Here is a 21,644-nt window from a genome sequence, read left to right as displayed (position 1 = left end):
AGCCAGAGGAGGCAAAAGTGGACCGCACCCCAGTGTAATCAGACGCCCAGGCACACCTCTCCCTCAGCTGCTCCACAAATGCACACAAATGAGCTCGGGCCATTGTTATAATGCTTGTCTGTTAGACAGCAACTTCATTCTCACCAAGGAAAAAAATAAGGTTCTGTCCCATGGGAATATATGCGGTGCCTACTTGGGCAAACCTGTGAACAGACAGGGCTCTCTGTTCAAGCCTTAGCCAGGGTTCCACCCTTCTGCCCCGATCAGGAGGATCCCAAATCTGGTCTCCACAAATGTCCTCTTGGTTGCATGGCTTATAAATTAAAACCTGTGACCCACTGGATTCCAGGGACCGTGAGCTCCAGGACAGGACCATGTTTTAGGGGTCTCTGTACCCTGAGCTTAGTTCCTGGCTCGTGGTAGGTTAAGACGTGTTAAACGGAAGGATGGAAGAGGAAATGAAAGCCTGACTTTCCCCATAGTTAACACTGTGGCCCCAGAGTCAGAATGCCCGAGTTTGGACCCCAACGCTACCGCTTAATGTTCTGTGACGTTGGGCAAGGGATCTAACTTCTCTGTGCCTCAGTTTATCGTCGGTAAAATGGGGATATACGAGTATATACTTCCTAATGCTGTGGTAAGGATTAAATGATGTAATACACGTAGAATACCTTCTGGCACTTGGTGCCATGGGACTGTTCGCTGTCATCGTTTGTCACCCTTAGACAATTCCGGCAACCTCTGTGAGTCTCCTGTTTGGGCGGAAATTCATGGTCTCTACGTCAGAGTGGTGCTAAACGGCAATCAGAGGGCCTAATGTCATCAAGATGAAACAGCAAAAGTTCCTACTTCCTACAGATCTATAAGGCCTATGAGGCCGAAGGAAGGAACAGAGGAATGCGGTAAGATCTAGAACATTTCATGCTATGTACAGAAATGCAAACTCTCGAACCGACCCCGGATCTACTGGATCGGGAACTCTGGGAGTGAGGCTCAGAGACCTGCATCTTCACACCTTCCCAGGTAGGTGACGTGGCCGTTTGCCAGGTTTGAGAAGCACGGACGTGAGACCCCGTGGGGGTCCGGGCCTTGCTGAGGGCGGCACAGCCCAGGCAGGTGCAGGAGGAGACAGCCTAGCGGCTCGGAAGCAGGGCCCGCAGGACCGGGAGGCAGAGGCTCCCCGGCGGCCTCCCAAGCGGTGGTGGCCGCAGAGGTGGCGGGGAGAGCCGGAGCTGACACTCCAAATTACAATCTAATAGCTCACCGTGCTTCCCTCGCGCGCGGCAGCAAAGGTTACCGTGCAATTACGTGTCGCTACATACAAATGACAAAGCAGTTACGGTTACTTTACCAATTATGGGGAAATTGCTCCCACTCTGCAGAGAGCCTGGCACTCTGAAAAGCTCTATCATTGCATGGAAAGGGGGTTTTAATTCTGCCGGCATCCTTCCTCTGGCCGCCTCCCCGGGCTCCTGGGGGCAGAGCTGCCAAAAGGTCAGCCGGGGACCCCAGAGGTGTCTGGGGTCTCTGTGGAGACTCTAGAGAGGGTGGAGGAAGACAGTAAACCTGGGAGACAGCTCCTTGGCACTGTCTGCCCTGTGCCCTGGTGACAGACTCATAAGGAAGATCTGTCACCCTGACCCCTGGGCCAAGCCACCTGGAGGGCCATGGGCGATGAGGCGGCCAGGGACCTGGTCCTGAACCTGCTTCTCACTTTGGCTGGTGCAGTACAGGCAGCTCCCCTACCCAGTAGGGTGGTCTTAGGCCAGCCCTCAGATGCCCCACCTTGGCAGAAGCCCCACATTGAGTCCTTATTATGGAAAGGTCAGAACTAGGCCAGAGCTCAGTGATCCAAATGTGGTGCTAATGAGGTGAAGGTCACCAGGTCCGTCCCCCTGTGGGCCAATTAGCTCAGCTCTAGGACATGGCCTCTTCCATAGCCACAGGCCACCCCTCTTACCCCAGGCATCGGCTGTTTACAAATATCCCGAATTGATCTGAAAGAGGCCGACCAGGTGAGCCAGCAGGGATGGACGGATGCAGCCAACCCCTCCAAAAGGGGAGGCAGCGGCCAACTGCTCCAGTGGACAGGAGTAAACTTGGGCCTGGGATGGAGGCTACAAAGTCAGACCTGATCCTCCCTTACTCTGTGGGCAGCTCCTGGTCCACCAAAGAGAGGAACCCTTCCATCTGGGACCAAACCAGCGCCCCTGCTTTTCCTAAATGCAAAAATAGCACCTAGCCTCATGCAGACCCCAGGCTCACCCCCATTGCGGGAAGGCCAGACCATGACACGGGGGAGAAGGTACCAGAGACTTGCCCAACCTGAAGAGGCTTTTGTTCGGCCTTTTTCCCTCCAACTTTTGGTATCTTAGGTTATTGGATCTCCTGTGTCTATGACGGGAAGCTGGAGCAGTAAGTGACAACAACACTATTTACTGTTCCTCACTCATTATAATGCTTGAGAACATGCGGGAAGGAACAAGTAGACAAAGGCCTAGGTAAGGACCCAAAAATACACAGATGGAAACAGCTCATCTGTTTCTGCTCCTTTCCCGCTGCAGGGGGAAGACAGACCTGGGACACGACTTGGACAAGGTCATCTGTGTCCTGCCTCAGCTGCATACACAGTGCTAGAGGTAGAGCGGGCCCAGGGAAGCAGCCGCGCTCTCAGGAGAGGCCATGTGCAGGCTCGGCTCTGAGTGCCCCAGCAGCACAGAGCACGGCCAGGCTTTCACCCCTCGGCAGGCTCTGAGAAGGCAAAGAAGTCAGCATCTTAGCCTCCAACAGCCCCGTTTTACAGAAGAGGAAATAGAGGAATACAGAGCAAAATGACCCCCGTGGGACCCATTGAGGGGAAAATGGTACCAGAACCCCAAATCCTCCTCTGGAGGGAAAAAGCTGACCTTACATAGGGGCCTCCCCCAGGGTGGTTATAGGGTGGCCCCAAAGGAAGCTATCCCAGGGTCGGAGGCTGCTCAGGGAAGACCCACTGCCTCCACTTCTCCTGCCACCCACCATGAGGGCTCTGCCTTTCTGGAGCCTCTGGAAGCAATGAACTCCGCCCTGTGGAGGAGGCCACTGGCCAATTGTCACAACAGAACTTCCTCCCTTCCTGGGTCTGTCAGTCCCAAAGAAAAGCAAGGGCTGAAGTTTTGAAAAGCGATGTAAGTTAGGAGAGAAAGAGGAGTGACGCCCACGAGGTGCCTGCTGATGTGGAAAAGAAAAGGTCTTGGATTCTTCATGCTCAGCTGCCCTGAATTCTTCCCATTAATTAATTAATTTACACACACACACACACACACACCCTTAAAGCTGACCATAGCCGACTTCCGCCGGAAATGGGGACTCCGTGAATTACGCACATGGGATTTCTTTTCAAAGGGAGATATTGATCAGATAAGCTGAAGAGGCCTGGGTCCAGATACGGACTCCAGCTGTAAAACTCTGTAGTACAAGAAGGCAATAATGACCCACTTACCAGGGGCCATAGCTCAAATATGACCACTGACCCCTAAGGTGTTAATAAATGCTGCTGCCCACAGCATATCTACCCCTGAGAGGATTCTGAGCGCCCTCTGACTGGGGCAGGCAGAGAAGTAAGCAGTCAGAGTGCTCGGGGAGGTGGAAACATCTTGAGGAGGTTTGGTAGGCTTAGGTCTACCCTTACCACAATCTTCTTACTCTATCAAAGAGCCCACGTGCCTGAGTGCTTGTTTCTGCAGCAAAGGAAGCAATCCCCGAAACTGCGCTGTGTGACCCACCGATTGCTTTACTGTCGTCCATAAAATTTCGTGTCTCTTTTCTGAGTTCTAACCCTCCCCTGAAGGCCGGCCCATCGCCCATGCTGGCCCTGCATGGCCTTGGAAAACCAGGGAAGTCCTGCAGCAGGTAAAGGCCGGCCCTGACCTCCCCCGGGGTGAGCTCAGATGTTGGAAACGGAATGAGGGAATGAGGTCTCATCTACTTCATTACTCATGCAGTATCTCAGAATGATTCCCGTATTGTGTCTTTTTCAATGAGATAGTAGGGAAAATGAATGTGTACAGAGACAGAGGAGGGAAGCCAGCAAACCACAGTGCCAATAACCTACTTAGACAAAACCGTTATGGAAGGGACTTCATGAGAAGTGGCTGGGGGTTGGTAGAACCACCCCACAAATCACACCAACGTCCCCAAGAGTCAAGTGCCCTGTTTCCGAGTATCTTAAAAGGGAGGGGACTAAAATATAGGCCAGAAGGTCATCATGTTGTAGGAGTCCTAGATGTGTACGTGGCTTCTGAGGCAAACATTCACTGTTTGAAGGCACTTGACTACCTGTGAATCTATGGAAGTGATTTGCCAAAAGCAGCGCTTATTTTTGTACCCATTTTAGTATTTCTATGTGTGTTTGAGACTGTGCTCCGTCCCAGCAGAGAGCTAAGTGGTCTCTCACTCATCATCATAACAAGCTACCCTTGTAACAGGAAGCTCAGGCCACTATTTTGAGAGGCATTAGGCCAAGCACACTCTGCAGGCCTGCTGGTAACCAACAGTCGGCCGTGGCCATGCACCCCTCCTAGGAACTGCTGAATGCAGCCAGCAAAGAGCGGCTACGACCCAGGGTAGGGTCCATGACCTTCTCCTCGTGAGCTCAGCTGCGGAGAGCCCTCGGTTTCTCCCTCCAGTAAGCAGACAAGCCTATGACAACAGGACCAGAGCAAGAGAATCAGGACCCCAGTTTTGCAGATGGTGACCACACTGAGGCTAGTCCAGAGGCCGAGTCGCAGAGGCTGGACCCCTAGGGGGATACCAGGGAAGGCTTCTTGGTGTTGGGAATTGTCCCAAGCACAGCCCCGCTGGGTGCTGCTTCTGTCCATTTGTGCCTTAGCTGCAAAGGTGCCCAGCGGCTCCCTGCCAAGGGCAAAGAGGGTCCACACTGCCCATCAATCCCTCATCTCCTCTCCCCTCCCAGACGGCCTCAGCGCCACCAGAGCTATAATTGGAGCAAAGCACGCCACGATGATTAAGTTTGTGCATTTTCTGGCAGGCACTGGGAGGCAGTGGCCCTGCTGGCCAGGCTGAATTATGGGGTCGGCCATTCCCTTGTTAGTGGGAGTAAATTTTATTAGCCCCACTCTTGCAGCCGCGCATCTTCCCCTCTTGCTTCTCAGGCCCGTGTGTGAGTCGGGGTAACGTTGCCTGCACGCGGGATAAATCAGCCAAACAAATCCCATTATATCTTGGAACGCTGACAGAGACACAGTCATGACACCGAGACTGGGACAGACGTGGGCTTTCTTCTCCTGCGGATCCCGTTTCTTCTCCCGCGGATCCCGTTTCTTCTCCCTGGACAGCCTGTGGGGCCCAATCCACCAGGGGAGGACACATCCACGGAGAGGCCAAACGGGAAACTCCCCTAGTCGTCTTTTTGTCTTCTCTCCACTAACTTGGCTAGTGAAAAAAGCAAGCACCTTGCACCAACGTGCAGTCATTCCCTCGTGCCTTGCAAAAACTGAGGGACACCGGAAGGTAGCGGCAGGGAGGGTCTAGCTTGAAATGTAACCTCTCCTTCAGATGCCTTCACTTGGCATTCATAACGTGTGCTGGATGGACAGGGATATGGAACGTAACCTTTGGCTTAGGCACAGCCCAAATCTCTCCAATGCAGATACTGGTGAAGAAGAAAACATACGTCTGAAATCCTAGCAGTGTTATTAAGTCCCTTTTGATCCCATCGGGTGGTTCTTAGAACCAAAGGAGAAGAAAGGCCCCACAGGTGGGGCCGTGAAATGTTAAAGCAGCTTACAAACACAAGGTGTCCCGTGTCTCCTGTCACTTATTAAAGTCTAGGCAGTCCTCTTTCCTAAGGAGTCTCAACAGGCTTTAGGAAAGGGATAGTATTTTTATCACCCCCTTCCTGAAGAGGGAATGTATGACTCCAAGTGAAAGGGAAACCGCTTACGAGCCCAGGGGCCTCTCACGAGCTGGGACTGGCTGAGACCCAGAGGCCCGAACTCTCCAGCCAGAAGCCCAGCCAAGACACCGCCCCGTGAGGATGACGGGGCTTGGAAAGGCCCAGAGTGCGGAGCCGGGCCGTGACGTCTGGCCGCTGTGCGTGCTCCCTGAACGAGGGACCCGGCTGCCGGTGCTGGCTGGGCGGCCGCACGCCGTGTGGGGCGTGTGTGTGTGTGCGTGTGCACGTGAGAGGGAGCTTGTGGCATTAGCAGCTCCGTGTAGTGTGTGGGTGGAGAATCCGTCACACAAAGAGGGGGAGAGGGACTAAGGAGATAAGCAGAAGCTCCACAGCGGAACACAGCAGAGAGAGCAGCCGAGAGAGGGCCTCGGAGGTCCCCAGGGTCCCGTCATTCTCCCTGTGGACTCAATAGACTTTGGCATTCTGGAGGGACATGTCCCTTTGCCTGGCCCCGCACACCACCCAAGGCTCAGCCACCATCCCGCGTCCGAAAGCACCATGTGTACTTAGCTGGGAGATGACGGTCATTGCAAACCCTGCTGGCCAAAAAGAGGGAGGTAGATGGCCTTCTCACCGGCGTGCCTAGCACAGAAGCCAAATCCAGGGGAGAGAGGGAACACGTGGTTCTGTAAAGACTGGGGTTGCAGGGTGGCAGGCCCCCGAATGCCGACCTTGACGTCTGGAGTACTGGGTCAGCAGGCGGTGGGGCGTGAGTGCCAGGGCCCGTGAGTCGGGGGCCTGCGACTTGAGTGTGGTGTGCAGGGAGCACGTTTGGTGGGCCGGGTGTGTCGGTGTGTGCGTGTGCGTGTGCGTGTGTGTGTGTGTGTGTGTGTGTCAGATGTAATGGAGCTGAGGAAGGAGGCAGGGGGCAGGCAAGAGGAGTTCCTGGCCTGAGCAGCAGGAGAAAGCCTTGCCTAGCGCCATGAACAACAGGATGCACCCCATCTAACCAGAGCCACACTTCCTGCTGGCTGGGAACAAGAAAACACCCTGAGCGGACGGGCAGAAACCAGCTCCTGGAGCCCGGGATGGCCTCCTGACCATTCCGGATGCTCCCTCTCATGGCTTTTCAGAATCCCCGGCGCCAGACGAACCTGAGAACCATCCAGGCCGGGATGGGAGGCCAACCTGAGACCAGGGCAGGGTGGAGGGCTGACCCTGTCTCCCCCCAGGGCTGCGGTGTTGCCAAACTAATGCCTACAGGAGTCGAAGCAAGAGGCCTTGTGAACGGGGTTCTCCTGCACAATTCCCCACTGGCTGACATGAAGAGATGCTTGGGGTTAAAAATAAAAAACTCAGTCCCTGCGCCTCTGTGAACTGTGTGGGATGGAACAGGGCTGGTGGGTGAACCCCACATCAGATAGACATGTGGTTTGGCAATGGTTGTCCACCCTAGACTTCCAGAAATGCGAGAGGTTTTTCTAGTTCTTGCAGTGCGGGGGGCGGTTCCCTGGCCCTTGGCACTCTAGGGTCCAGGACCCCGGGATCATAAGTATAGTAGTGCTCAGACATAGTGCCCAGACAATCCCTGCACCATAGACTGTCCCCTGCCAGATGCTACTAGCACACCACTGAGCCCTGCTAGGGAAAGCACGGGGCTAAGAATGAGGATGCATAGTGGATTCTGGTCCACCAATCCCATGACCTTGAGTGAAGTACTTGACTTTTCTGTTCCTCCAGTTTCTCAGCTGGAGAGGATGTTGCCTTTGCTATTACCCTACAGCACCATCAGGAGAAGAAAAGATGGTGATGAACCCCTCTGGAAACGGTCAGGCCCAATGCCAATGAACCCCCATGAGGGTCTCCCCTCCTGCTACGGAGACCTGACTGGTGTGAGGCAATGACTCTGGATGATAGTTTCTGCCCCGAGCACTTACATTTTGTATTGGAAGGTCACCCAAAGTTCAAGTTTTGAGAGGAAGAGGAAGAAGCTGATTTTTGCGCCATCCAGTTTTATCAGCACTAAAGCTGACACTCCCTGACTCCCATGTCCACTTCTCAATCGGATCCAAACTCAGAGAAGACTTAGTGGCACGAGTGACGACCTTTCCTGTGACCACAGCCATCGTTCCTGATACACAGGTCATCGTCACCTGCTGGGGTGCAGCTCCCTCCTGGACCCTTGGGCTCCTGGACACTGATGTCATTTCGTGATTCTTGGCATCCACCGCGGGGACTCTGGGAGGCCAGGCCACTCAGCCCATGTAGAGCCCAAGAGTCTTGGCCCACAAGAGCACACTCTCCAGCCTGGCTGCCCCTCTCTGGATCAGGACCGTCAGGGCTCCAAGAAAAGGCTGGGAGCTGTCCCCTTGGTCTGCTCAGGGCCCTGGCACATGACAGAAGCCATAGGCAATGGGTTCCTCATGCCCATCATCTTGTGCTCTGCAGACAGACACTTTGTGAAGCCCGGGTGACAGCCTTCAAAAGGGACCAGAGACAGTGCTGAGCAGCAGAAACAGAGATTCTATCATTAGCGTTAACCCTCCTGGATGTGCACAAGCAAAGGGCCTCAGGATGGCCTTTAATCCCCTGATTCCAAGACAGAATAGGATCCCTAGCTGATGCCTCTAGGACCCTCTTTCTGCCCATTCCCTCCTGAGACCTGTAGGTAATTTTCAGACACAGTTGTCCTTGGATATCTCTTTCTATTCAAGCTGGGAAAGCCAGGGCGCAGGTAAAGAATGGCCAGAAGGCAAAGATGAAATCCACTGCCATCTCCCACAAGCACCAGAAAACATCTGGGCTGCTTCTCTATCCTCTACGCCCAATACCCACTCAGAGGTTCGTGCTTGCTAAGCATTTACATATACAGCGACCCAATCCCAAGAGGAGGCCACTCTGGGGGGCCATCCCTTATCTCTGATATGGGCTCTGCCAGTCTTCATGATTTACCTGGAACAAAAGCAACAGGAAGCTCTCTGGGGGCTGCAGACCAAGATTCCAGCCTCGTGGTGCGACACTTGTCCTGTATGGTCATCAGGCCGTGGTCCACCACGTGGCTCCACAAACGCTCCCCGGCGTGGCAGCCCAAGTCACACCTGTGTTCTCTTCCCATGCCATCCCCTCTTCCTTGAACACAGCCAGTGGGGCAGCTGGGACCTCGTGGGGGGTCGGGAGCCAGGGCTTATAGTGTTGCCTGTTCTGAGGGCTGGAGGCCGGAGTCCAGGAGAAGGAACGGGGATCCCAAGCAATGGCAGGGGCTGGGAGGCCCAGAAGGACACCACGAGATGGGCGTCCTATCCTTAGGGAATGAAGACAACAGGAACACGGTAAAACCGAATCACTGGTCAAGAAGTGCAAACTTCCAGCCATAAAATAACTAAGTCCTGGGGATGTGATGTCCTGCGTGGTGACTACATGGTTAAGATACTGTGTTGTATACTTGAAAGTTGCTAAGTGCATAGATCTTAGAAACTCTCATCACAAGAAATTTGTAACTATGTGTGGCTAACCAGACTTAGAACAGTGATCACTTTGCAATACGTACAAATATCAGATTGTTACGTTATACATCTGAAACCAATATAATGGCATATGTCAGTTATATCTCAATTTAAAAAATGAACCACTAATCATACCTTTTCAAACTTTTGGGGTTGTAATTATGATAAAACCCACAGGGAACACCTAGCCTACAAAACACAGGTCTTAAAGTCAAATTCCTGGGCCCAAGCTTCCCTCCTCCACTGTCTTACAGAAGGAATGCCACGGGACGGAGGCCACCTGAGAATCTGTCCCACTTCACAGGCCTCCAGGGAATCTTGGACTCAAGAGGCCAAAGAGAATTCTAGATTCAACTTGTCAATCCTTGCTTCAAGGGAAAAGGCCACGTTAATGGGTGGAGGAAAAGCTGGGTTTGCAAACAGTGCACCCATGAGGGTTCCTCCCGGGGAGGCCCAGGACTCTAGCCTGGCTGATGGCGAGTGGGGAGGAGGGGGGCATGTGTGGTCTGAGCTGGGGCCAAATGAATTGTGGCCGAGCACCTGAGCACCAGAGCAAAGCCATCCAAGTGTCAGCCAAATCAAAGGAAACTGATACTTGACATTACAAGCCGTTGTGGCCTTTTATACTGGCTGGGGACACAGCCCAGCCCAGTGTGGAGTTTCTGGCCTCCTCCTTTGTGCTCTCAGCCCTGAACTTGCCTTCAGCTTGAAAGGGCTAATTAAAGCCCAAAGAAAAATCAAAAGCTTGTTATCTGGTTCCATGACTCCCAGGCCTGGCATTAGCCTGTCTTGCAAAGCTGTCGTCCCTCTGTTCTCTCCAAGGCCACCATGCAGCCTTAGGACCTGCAGCTCTGCAGACTTCCGTGATGAACTTTGCTTTTTGTATTGTGGCAGGGAGCAAGGGCGGGACAAACACCTGCCCGTGGGCAGCCAGGCTGATCCCTGCAGCTGATTCTACTCCCAAAAGCCTCACCTGAAAAGACAGAATTTGAGCAAGTTTCCAACAGAAAAGCAACGACAGAAAAAAAAAAAAAAAAAATAGCCAACCCATCTGATCGCAAAAGAACTAGCTGGTTCATAAGCACACAGTGTAGACTTGCATTTTTGAACTTAGGGAGTGCGTGCGTGTGTGTGTGTGTGTGTGCTAGCACGAGTATTTACTGTGTGTGTGCATACATGCGTGGGTAGGTGTATGCATGTGCATGTGTGTGCGCGTATGTGTGCAAGTGGGATTTCCCTCAAGAAGCAAGGGAGAGGTTCCTCAATTGCTATGTCTGCTGTTCTTTCCCAAAATTAGTGACCTTGGATAATTTCATTTCCCTTGCCAGACCGGAGAATGAAGGTACCGTCCAGAGGGTCTCTAGGGGCCCTCCCCATGCCAGCTTCCTAATGTATCCCTCCCAGGGAGCTATGATCGCATGTGTATCATACACACACAGAGCATAGTGCCAGGCCTGTCCTTTAGACCCTGCATTTGGGAGAAGTCCATGGCTCCCAAGTTCAGAAACCTGTCTCCTTGATTCTACTGAGTGGATCAGTCACTGCCCCAAACCAAAGGTTCCCAAACATATGACACCTGCTAGGGCTCAACAGCTGCATTGGAGTCCCCTCTGCTCTCTGGCCTGGCCAAGACTGTCAACTGATTGCTTCCTCTCTGGCCCATGATGCTTCTCCCATTCTCTCTGACACTAGGGGTCTCTGGCTTCTTGGGATCTCCAAAAAGAAATGGCATCTTTTAGTTTCAGCCCAGGCACCTGGAAAACTCACCACTGGAAAACAGCCGGAGCCTAAATGTTAAGACCCTGAAGACCAGCGTTGCTGAGTCCCTTCCTTCTCCTCCATCTCCCCTTCCTCACCCCCCACCCCGGAGTCCCAGTGCCCAGAGGAATGACCTCCCCACAAGCTGCCCAGGAGCCAGTGTCCTCTGAGATGTGTTTGGCAAGTAGCTATACTTCGTGAAGGGAAACTTAGACTCTTAAAGTCAATCAAGATACATTTTCCCAGGGCACCTGGGTGGCTCATTGGGTTAAACCTCTACCGTCGGCTCAGGTCATGGTCTCAGGGTCCTGGGATCGAGCCCCGCATCGGGCTCTCTGCTCAGCAGGGAGCCTGCTTCCCCCCACCTTTGCCTGCTTCTCTGACTACTTGTGATCTCTGTCTGTCAAATAAATAAATAAAATCTTTTAAAAAAGAAAGATACATTTTTCTAATGTGGCATTCCACCGAAGTTCGACTGGCCTTCAAGAATCACGTACTTCTACCTGTGTGTGAATTCTCCTTTCTTCTCTCTACATTAAGATCACAGGATAGATTTTTCTCAAATGAGGTTCGTGATTTCTTAAGTGAATGATAAACGGGGAAAGGAGGGGGACACGGGTATAGAAGATGCTCATAAGCGAGCCTCTAAGTTACTGGAATCATTTTCAAGATGAACAGAAGTCCGGCCACAGCAAGCCGGGCCACGATCTGCTGCACCTGTGGCTGCCCAGCAAGGCCCTGGGAAGGCCTCCTAAACCCACCCTCCCTTCCCCACCTCCGGTTTCCTTCAGCATTTCTGTCACCCAGCACTGTTTCAAGCTGCTTGGCATGTCTCTTGCTGGGAACGGAGCACACAGAAAATGCTTCAGAAATGCAGTCTTCTAAGTAAGTTCTGCATCCGCCCCTATATGCACTGGACTCCCACCCCACTTCTGCTCCCATTTTGCCCTTTCCTAAAGATACTCAAGGCACTTAATCATAATGCTCCTGAAGTTGTAGATCTACGCCAAATATAGAATGCCCGGCTCCATTATTCCCACTAATGGTTTCATTCCAAGCTCCCAGGGAAGTGATTTGCAGGCACAGTCAGTAGGAAGGATGGGTCCATGTGTCGTACCAGAGGACACGATAATCTGGCCTTAACAATGCCTGGTGCATATAACTATATAACAGAATCCCCGCTTATTCCAAGCATGTTCCCCTATAACCACACGCCAACATGGAATAAAGTGCCCAGAATGGAAATATACCTTTCAGCTCTACCTCCAACCCTGATAAGCTCAGCGTCAGAGACGCAACACAACGCATTTGAACCGGCCCTGATCTGAGTCCAATGAGACCCAGAGATGGGATGTGCTTGTCTCACTTGCGTACTGGGATGGGTGATTCCCACCCTATGGAAGCCACAGGCTAGAGTCTCCCTGCCACACCCTGCCCTTCCAGCCCATGGGCCCTCCCCTGACTCACCGCGCTGCTGCAGGGAATGTCCTTCACCTTGAGCCAGGCTAGGTCTAGTGTACCCTCCCCACGATAGCAGGATTGCAGCCGCTCCTTAATGCGATCGTTGATCTGCTTCAAGATAAAGATGCACAGGGCAGACTCGTCCAGGGATTTCATTTTCCGCTTCTGGCCCTTGGAGAAGACAGTGAAAAGGAGGTCATCCTCCGGACGGACTCCGAGAGTCCGGGCGAGCACGGCGCCGGCTTTGGACAGGTAGGCAGCCTGCAGCAGGCGGTACTCTACCCCGCCGCGCTCACAGCCGATGGGCACCTCCACATAGGAGTTGAAGGCCGTGTCCTCCTTGCAGAGCCTCACGAGCTTGGAGGTATAGACCTGTTCCTTGGTGGTGGAGCCTGGTGGAGACACCATCTCAGGCTGGAGGGTCAAAAAGTAGACAAAATTGCCACTGCTAAAGCCATAGACGTAGTAGATATCAAAGTCGGGGATGACAGTGAAGGTATCCGAAGGGATCTTAATCATCGAGGCCACAAATTCATCGTGGAAAACATAAGCGAACATGCCGTCTGCCTCCGAGTTCTTGGTCAGCTTCCGGCTGGAGATGGTAGGGAAGTACTCCGGCTTCCCGTCCACCGCCGTGGCGATGAAGAGCTTGTCGTCCAGGTTGCTGTAGGAGACGATCACTCCAAAGACGGAGCCGCTCTCGTTGACTCCCGACAGGTAGTGTTCCTTCTTGTGGAAGGGCTCCCCCAGCTTGAAGAGGTCCTCAAGCCTGAGAAGCTTGCAGATGCCTTGGTAAAGGCTCCCACAGGCGATGAGCCTGTTCTCCTTGTAGTCTATCAGGAGCATCTTGTTGACATTGTTGGTGGTGGTCAGTGGCTCGTTACACGTCTGGACGATGCGGGGTGGGTAACACTTGGGGTTGTCCTCATCTGGCCCTGTCTGGTGGGTCACCAAGACCTTCAGGTCACTGGAGAGCTTGTAGATCCGGTTGACGGCCCCCAAGTAAATGTGCCCTGTCCTCTCGTCCACCACCAGGTGGTTGAAACCCTCGGCTGGTTCCCCACGGAATGTGACAAAAGACCGCTTCGGGGACGGTGGTGGGGGTTGCCGGGGGAGCAGAGTGGAGGAGCCCATCCCCACCATCAAGAGATGGGAGAGAAGGCAAGTCCAGTTCCAAGGCATGGCTTTCATTTCAGAAACAGGTCCTTGCGGCACGGCAGCACTCGGCACAAGGGTCCCCTCGGAGGGCCAGGACTCAGGAGGAGATGCTCCCTGCGGGGGAAAGCAAGGATGTGATACTGGACCACAATGATAGTGCTCAGTTTACCCCCACAGCTGGTGCGGCTGGACCCGGAAAGCCCTCTGCTCGTGCGGAGACAGAGAACTGCCACAGAGATGTGGAAGGCCTAGGGACTCCGCCGCCACGCGTGCGGGGGACAGCCAGGGCTGGGCAGCAGGAGGGCAACCTCGACAATAGCAATAATGGTAATAACCATGGTCATGGTGAGGACAATAATCACTCGCTACCTGATGCCTGTCTTTGGAACAATCACTGTCCAGCACCTTCCAGAGACCGTCTCGTTCCAGCGTACAAACCCTTCAGTGCTGGGGACTCTTCCAGCTGCCCCTCCAGACCCGCGACCTGCCCTTCTCTGTACCTGGGAGGCTGACCTGGGTGGACTTTTTGTGCACGGGCTGCCTGCCCTCAGGCCTGGTGTGGTCCACAGAGCCGGGAGGGTCAGCAGAAAGCCGGAGGGGAGGGGAGGGGAGGGGAGGGGACAGGAGGATGGGGGTGGGCTGCCCTCACGGCTGCCACCCTCACCCCCAGGTCTCAGTGCCTCCCCACGCCACCTCTGTCTCCAGGTTCTGTGAACCACCTCCGGCCCCTACCACTTGGTCCCAGAGGAGGTAACGGGGCTCGCTGTTTCTACCCCCAAATACCGCTCTGCCTTTTAAGGAGCCACACCTTTAGGAACTCTTTGTGAAGATTTCCTATATTAACCTTCACACAAATAACCTGATTTGCATGTGGCATCTCCTGCTGGCACCCAGTCCTCTGAAGTCAGCAGTATGGCTGTCCCCAGCCTGCCGCTTAAGGAAGTTAGACAACTTGCAGAGCTTGTATAGGGGGAGAGGTGGATTCAAACCCGGGTGTGCAAGTCGACAGTAGGTTCTCATTCTTCACCGCTAACCCATCTCTGTTTACCCCAGCCTGGTGCGGTGGGGACAGATGCCAGCTGTGTTCACGCACAGCACAATAGCTCAGAAAGCCCTTTCCTGGGGGCTGTCTCTTACAGCCCCAGCTCTCGGGGTCTACACCTATGCTTCTCCTTTGCACCTGCCCACTGCCAAGTGGTGCAGGAGGCTGATCCTGGATCCCTCTGTGGTGACTGGGTCCTCTGGGTACACTGCCCAGCTCTGAGCCCTGATGTCATTTTAATGAGGCAGACCTTGGCTGCCTCTCCTACTGGGGCCTCTTGTGAGAGGTTTTCATTACAGGGAGAGAACAAACGGTTTAATAAGTTGTCCCATGAATGAATGAGTGAATGAATGAATGAATGAATGAATGAATGAATGAATAACTCCCCTTGAGACAAAACAGTGCTCAGTCCTAAGAGTCTCATTCAAGGGGATGGCTTCCTAGTTCTTCCAGTTTGAGAGAACTAAGGGCAGGAATGACCGACATCTTATTTGGGGGCATCTCAGCTTTGCTGAATTTCTCTCATTTACCCCCACATCCTCGATAACCAGGTGGCGGGAAGAGGTAGACCACAGAGCAAGAGAAACCACCCCCCACCCCAACCACAGGTAGAGTGCACGTTTCCACGAAGGCCGAGAGAAGAAAGGAGAAAGCCAAGACTCGACGTCTGCTGAAATCCCGACAGAAAGCCCAGGTCCTCTCAAAGGCACACCAGAGGAGGGAGACTGGTTGCCTAGCCACAGCCCAGAACAGTCGTGCCGGTCTGGGGCCTGCGTTCACTCCCCCACGTGACAGATGTTGGCACGGGGCACAGTCAGAACTTGCAAAATGCTGTGGGGTCCCAGGACAGCCAAGGCTACAGGGACCCTCTGAGAACTCGGGGGTCCGCTCAGGTAGATGCCACCAGAACCCGACTTACGCGGACAGCGGGCTGCTATGTGACAGATGGTAGAATGTTCCCATGAGGAACGCTGACTTCCAGCCTGGGATGAGGGAGCAAGGAGATGGCTGTGGGACGGCTGTGAACTAAGCGGGGACACGTGGAGCCGGAAGAAAAGGGCCTCCTTGGGGAGGGTTCGGAGTCGCAAAAGCCTGTCAGATGGCGCACACCAGGGACAGTCTGTCTGGAGCACAGGGTTGGGTAGGAGACAGGGCTGAAAGAGAAGCCCCGAGCCTCGTCAGGACATCCGTGCCAGCTGGAGACTGTAAACTGCAGGGTACTGAGAAGGGGCACTTGCGGGAAAAGAGCACAGGCCCCCGGAGAGGGGTCCCCGTCCTTCCACTGATTCAGCCTCTGCAGGGGCACTGGAGTTTGGGGCTGAGGGCCGCGGGCTCCATGGGGGCAGGGAGGCCTGTCGTGCTCGCTGGTGAATCCACAGAGCCAAGCTCACACCCGACATACAGCCGAGACTCAAGACCTGTTTTCTCCTGGGCAGAGAGAGGCACGGAGGAATGTCATCTGCCCTACCAGGCCCCACGTATGAGCCTGCGTGTGACCCCCTTGCCTGATCAGCACAGCCAGGCGTCGGGCTTGGAGTGGTTTCACCTGCTTCCCTGGTGAGGAGCCTTAGCTCTGGATTGGGATAATAAGTGGCAGGGTTGGGGTTGAAACCCAGGTCTGTATCAAACCACAAAATCCATAGTCTTTCTAGAGACACACAATTCTAGAGTCCAGAATACAGAGCACACAGAAGCCCTTTTCAATTCATGTAAGTCCCCAAAGAGAAAAACCCCGAGACAGCTCTGTAGGAGGAAGTCAAGCCCCCGGGACCCACAGAGCACAACCCGGCAGATAATATCCATCCCGCGGGCACCACGATTCACCTCTCAAACTGTTCGTGACGGAAAGCACCTGGCCCAGGGCCTCGGGGCAGGCGAGCAGCAAGTACTTAGCAAACGATAGTTGTTGTACTTGTTGACAAGACTGAAATGAGATGAACAGGGTTGGGATTATGATAACAAGATGGTACCTGATGGCACCATCTCAGCTGAAGAGATGAGGACTCGGGATGGCTCATCTTGAGCTGCCTGTGCCAATCCAAGTATCAGAGAAGAATCTAGAAGTCTTTCATCACGAAGAGACAATCCAGGTAAAAAGTTCCAATCCATGATTTTAAAGACAAGGAACCTGTGATCCAGGAAAATTAAATGATTTGCAGAAGGTCACATAGTGAGTTGAAGAAGGGGGCGGTGTGAAGCTCGGGTCTCTGGACTCCCTGTCCAGTGCTCTTTCCACCACCTGCAGCCTGTCCTCCGACTTTGTCTGAACCCATTTCAGCACCTGCTCCCTGGCCTTTGTCTAGGGGAGCATGCTCTTTGGATGCCATATGTTCTTCTGGCTAACAGAGCTCTCAGAACATTGCTGCCAACAACCAAATTCCAGCAGGGCTGGTAATCCTCATTCCAGACAGGCAGGTGCTGCCCAGGGCTCAGCCACCCGCTCTCTGGAGGGAACCTGCTGCAGTCCCTGTATAGGAACCTGCCAGGCACCGGGGGTTGGGGCGGGGGGGAGTGTGCCTGCCACGCCCCCACCCTAACTGTACATACTCACAGACCCACACACCAATCAACAGTTCTCCAGTTCATACGAAGCCAGGCAAGGAAGCCTGTAATTATGAATTTACTGAGCAGAAAGGTGCCGGGGCTCTTTCTCCATCTTCTATTAGACAGTGAAATGAGACACAGTTATGCATCTCAAACACTTATCACCCTCATCTGGGGATGGTGAAATTACTGCGCCCGGAGAGGGGGGCACCCACAGAAAACAATAACATGTGATGGGAATAACCACCCTCATATTTTACACAATACGGAAGGACTGATTAGGAAACACGGTAACAGAGAAATGGAAAAGAAAAGAACAAGCAAGGGTGTGGGCTCCAGCTTGTCTGGGCTGGGTGTGACCCAACTGAAACGCCCCCTGCTCCCAGCTCTAAGATTCACAAGTGGGCAGAGTTGCCGGCCCTCTGCCCCCCAGGGCTGCCTGAGGCAGCTCTCCCCGCGAGCTGGCCTGCCTGGGCAGCTCCATTCCAGAACATCTGTCCTTATATAAGGTGGTGACCCGAGTTAGAAAACCCTGCTCCCAATTCTAGGTCCTGCCTATGACGTCTTCTCTGGGGGCATCAATTAGCTGGTTTTAAAAGTATTGGAGGTAGCACCAGTCCATCTCTGATCCTTGAAGGCAAGTGACGTGACTGAGTCACCCCAAGATCAGCCCAAAGACCTCGCTGAACTAGCGGAGTGGGCAAGAGGCAGAAGGCTGGAGAACTGAAAGTCTCAGCATTTGAACCCAAACATACCACACTTTTCCCTTCTTTGAAATCAGATTTTAATTCTGAATGATCTCGGGGGAGTTGGGACTCATTTTTAGAAGCCGATCATCATTTTGATTAAAGAAATTGGGGCTGTCTTTGTTTTATGTGGCCAGTGTTGAAGAGCTCAAACTCATTTTCATGAAATAGCACCAGCCTCTCAGATCCCTGAGTGGTAGAGAAGAAAGTTATTATAGACTAGTTTAAAATGGCAATTACCTCATGAAATTACTTTAGAGTTTACAAGACGTTTTCAAATACATCACCTTGTTCTGATTTTAGTATTCATGACAACCCTGTTAGGTAGAAGAAATATTTGTAAGTGTGTCTCTTTTACAAATAAGGAAACTGAGGCACAAACAGGTACAGGTGCAGGCTGAGGTAGCGCAAAGTCATGCTGGGACTTAGACTTTTGCTATGGGATGATAGAGCATTCTGAAGACTTAATCTGGGATGGTGTTTCAAAAGACCATCTCTACAACATACCATGAATCCAGAAACCAACTGAGTGGGTCCCACATGCTTTTTTATGAAATAAAATAGAGGAAAAATAAGACTATGTCACATTGAGGAAGGATAACGACGATTTAGCGTGACTTTTTTTTTTTTTAAAGATTTTATTTATTTATTTGACAGAGAGACATCACAAGTAGGCAGAGAGGCAGGCAGAGAGAGAGAGAGAGAGGAGGAAGCAGGCTCCCTGCTGAGCAGAGAGCCCGATGCGGGACTCGATCCCAGGACCCTGAGATCATGACCTGAGCCGAAGGCAGCGGCTTAACCCACTGAGCCACCCAGGCGCCCTAGCGTGACTTTTATTTGAGCCATTTATGTGTATGCGTTGAGTGTGATGTAAATGTATTTCTTAACGTTAGCCATTGTGATGGTTAATTTTATTTTTTTTTCTATTTTTTAAAGATTTTATGTATTTATTTGACAGAGAGAAATCACAAGTAGATGGAGAGGCAGGCAGAGAGAGAGAGGGAAGCAGGCTCCCTGCTGAGCAGAGAGCCCGATGTGGGACTTGATCCCAGGACCCTGAGATCATGACCTGAGCCGAAGGCAGCGGCTTAACCCACTGAGCCACCCAGGCGCCCCGTGATGGTTAATTTTATATGTCAAATTGGCTGGCCAATGGTGCCCAGATATGTGGGAAAACATTATTTTGGATGTCTCCATGAGGATGTTTTCAGATGAAATTAACATTTAAATCAGTGGACTTGGGGTGAAAGACTCCCCTGCCCCCCACATAAAGTAGCCATCTAAAGAGCTGAAGACTGACCTCCCTGAGAAAGAAGGAATTCTGCCAGCAGAAAGCCTTTGGCTTTCTGCTGAGTCTGCAGTCTGTGGGCCCACATGGTTCTCCTCTGAGTCCCTAGTTTGTGGGCCTACTCTTACAGATTTTAGACTTGGAGCCTCCACAATTGTATAATATAATTCCTTAAAGGCAATCTCTTTCTCTACACACACACACACACACACACACACACACACACACACACACACACAGAGTTTCTGTTTCTTTGGAGAACACTGACTAATATAGTCATGATCAAGAAAATCTTTGAAAGACACTGTTAGAGATAGGGGACACTTTTTATTCTGGTACCATTCATTTACCCTCTAGGGATCCACCTCTTCACCCTCTCTCAGCCCAAAAGCTTCTGAGCGAATGGCGTCTACTCCTGCTTCAAAGGAGAGCACATGACTTGGGTCCAAACCAATCAGGACAGAGCTGCTGGAGGGGTGGGGGCGGGGGGTAATGTCTCAGTGATTGGTTCAGGGATGGATACCTGGTAAGGTCAGAATCTCTGAGAGGCCACAGGTTTTGGATGAGAGTGCTGAGGAAAAAGTTCTAGGTCTTCCATTGGATGTGACCTTGGAGAAACATTCACCTGAGAACTGTGAGCACCATCTTATAATCCTGGGGGTGGGAGGTGGGGAGGGGAGCCTGAAGAGAATGAGCCCAAAGCACTGAGGAGAGCAGAGCTGAGCAAGAGAATGGAAATTACTGGATCCCAGATCCTGGTGACATCACACAGATGTCTAGATCAAGTGTCCTGAAACCAGCTCTATGCTTACACTTTCCAGTTACATGAGCCAAAAATTCCCCTTCTGCATAAGCCAGTGTGGGTTCTGGAATTTGTTAAAGAAAGAATCCTAACCCGTACACAGAAAAATCCAGACTTCCAGCCAAAAGACTAAAGTGTCTCTCCCCCCTTCCTCTCTAATAGACTATCCTTTCACAGGGGAAAGGAAGCATGCCAAAGAGTTCTCCATGTCCTGCTGGCCACAGAGGTAACCTAGAATTCTGCAAACAGTGGCACTTTATTTCAGGTTAAGATTTGGGTGTGTGACGGTGTTTGTATGTGTATTTGTGTGCTGACTTTCAGAATCCAACACAGTGCTCCTCTGTCTGCTGGGTGTTTGCTTTGAGAGCAGCACTGGCAGGTCCCATGGTGAGACCCCATGGTGACTGTCCTAGCCTCTGTGTCTTCTGGATAGGTGGTTTACACTCCCTGGGATCCCCACCCCTCAACCCTGCCTCTTCATCTCCGAAGAAGCCATTTCTGGCTTCTACATACTGGTGTAGGATGCCCCTGTGATATGGTAGTAGACATACTGGTGTAGGATGTCCCTGTGATATAGTAGTAGATGAACCAGTGCCCCCCAGAATCTCACACTGTACAAAATGTGCTGTATTTGTCCACTGATGCTGTCCCCTCCCTAAAATGTGAGCTTCTAGAAGCCAGAAATTTATCTTTTACCATGATTCTCTCTGCTTCTAATATCAGATCCTGATACACAGGTATGTAATAATAGGTATGTAATACCTGATAATAGGTACGTAATAAATGTTTGAGAACACATGAATGAATGGATGAATAAGTGAGAGATTGATGAACGAATGAATGACCACTCCCCTGCCATGTGTCTGCAATGGCATCTGGGACCACCTACAGCGGAAGTCAGAGCAAACCTGGGTGCTGTGCCCTTTGTTCCAACAGTGACCAAACTCAAAATGCTGGTTTTGCTCTGCTCTGATCCAGTGCTTCCAACTACTTAAAATACTCAGTTTTGTCTGCTTCAAGCATGACTTCAAGTGCATCAGGGAAACTGTCTCTTTTATCCAGGATCTACAATGAAAGCTTTCAGTCTACCCGCTGGAATATCATAGCAAGTTGCCTTGAGTCCCCAAATTAGTCTTTGATCACTTACTCAGCAGAGAAAATCAGCACAGACCTTGTTGAGGACAGGGAGCAAACTCGCATTGAGGAAAACTTAGATGAGGTAGAAGACACAGTTGCTAGAATCAGCGTGTATTCTTTTATCTAGCCAATGAATGTTGATTGAGCAAATACTATGCAAGGGATTCCGAGCTGGCTGCAAAGAGTTCATACACTAAAGCAGAAGGCAGTACCAAGCAGAAGACAGTACGCCCTTAGGGTGCCTGGGTGGCTCAGTCGGTTAAGTATCGGACTCTTGATTTTGGCTCAGGTCATGATCTCAAGGTCATG

The 21,644-nt window shown here is 52.2% G+C and overlaps 1 protein-coding gene across 4 annotated transcripts in view; it reads right to left on the bottom strand.

The window, feature by feature from the left end:
- The window catches only part of PLXNA4 (plexin A4), a 424,114-nt gene that overhangs the window by 346,858 nt on the left and 55,612 nt on the right, over positions 1-21,644 (bottom strand). For all 4 annotated transcript variants that reach the window (XM_032305147.1, XM_032305148.1, XM_032305149.1 and 1 more), the window contains exon 2: positions 12,625-13,890. In XM_032305147.1, the coding sequence (XP_032161038.1) occupies positions 12,625-13,809 (1,185 nt within the window). In that variant the 5' untranslated portion in view covers positions 13,810-13,890. The remainder of the gene's footprint in view (positions 1-12,624; positions 13,891-21,644) is intronic.

This window comes from Mustela erminea, chromosome 11 (assembly GCF_009829155.1).
Source record: "Mustela erminea isolate mMusErm1 chromosome 11, mMusErm1.Pri, whole genome shotgun sequence".
In the NCBI taxonomy this organism is placed as follows: domain Eukaryota; kingdom Metazoa; phylum Chordata; class Mammalia; order Carnivora; family Mustelidae; genus Mustela; species Mustela erminea.
This window is presented reverse-complemented; position numbering and strand designations above follow the sequence as displayed.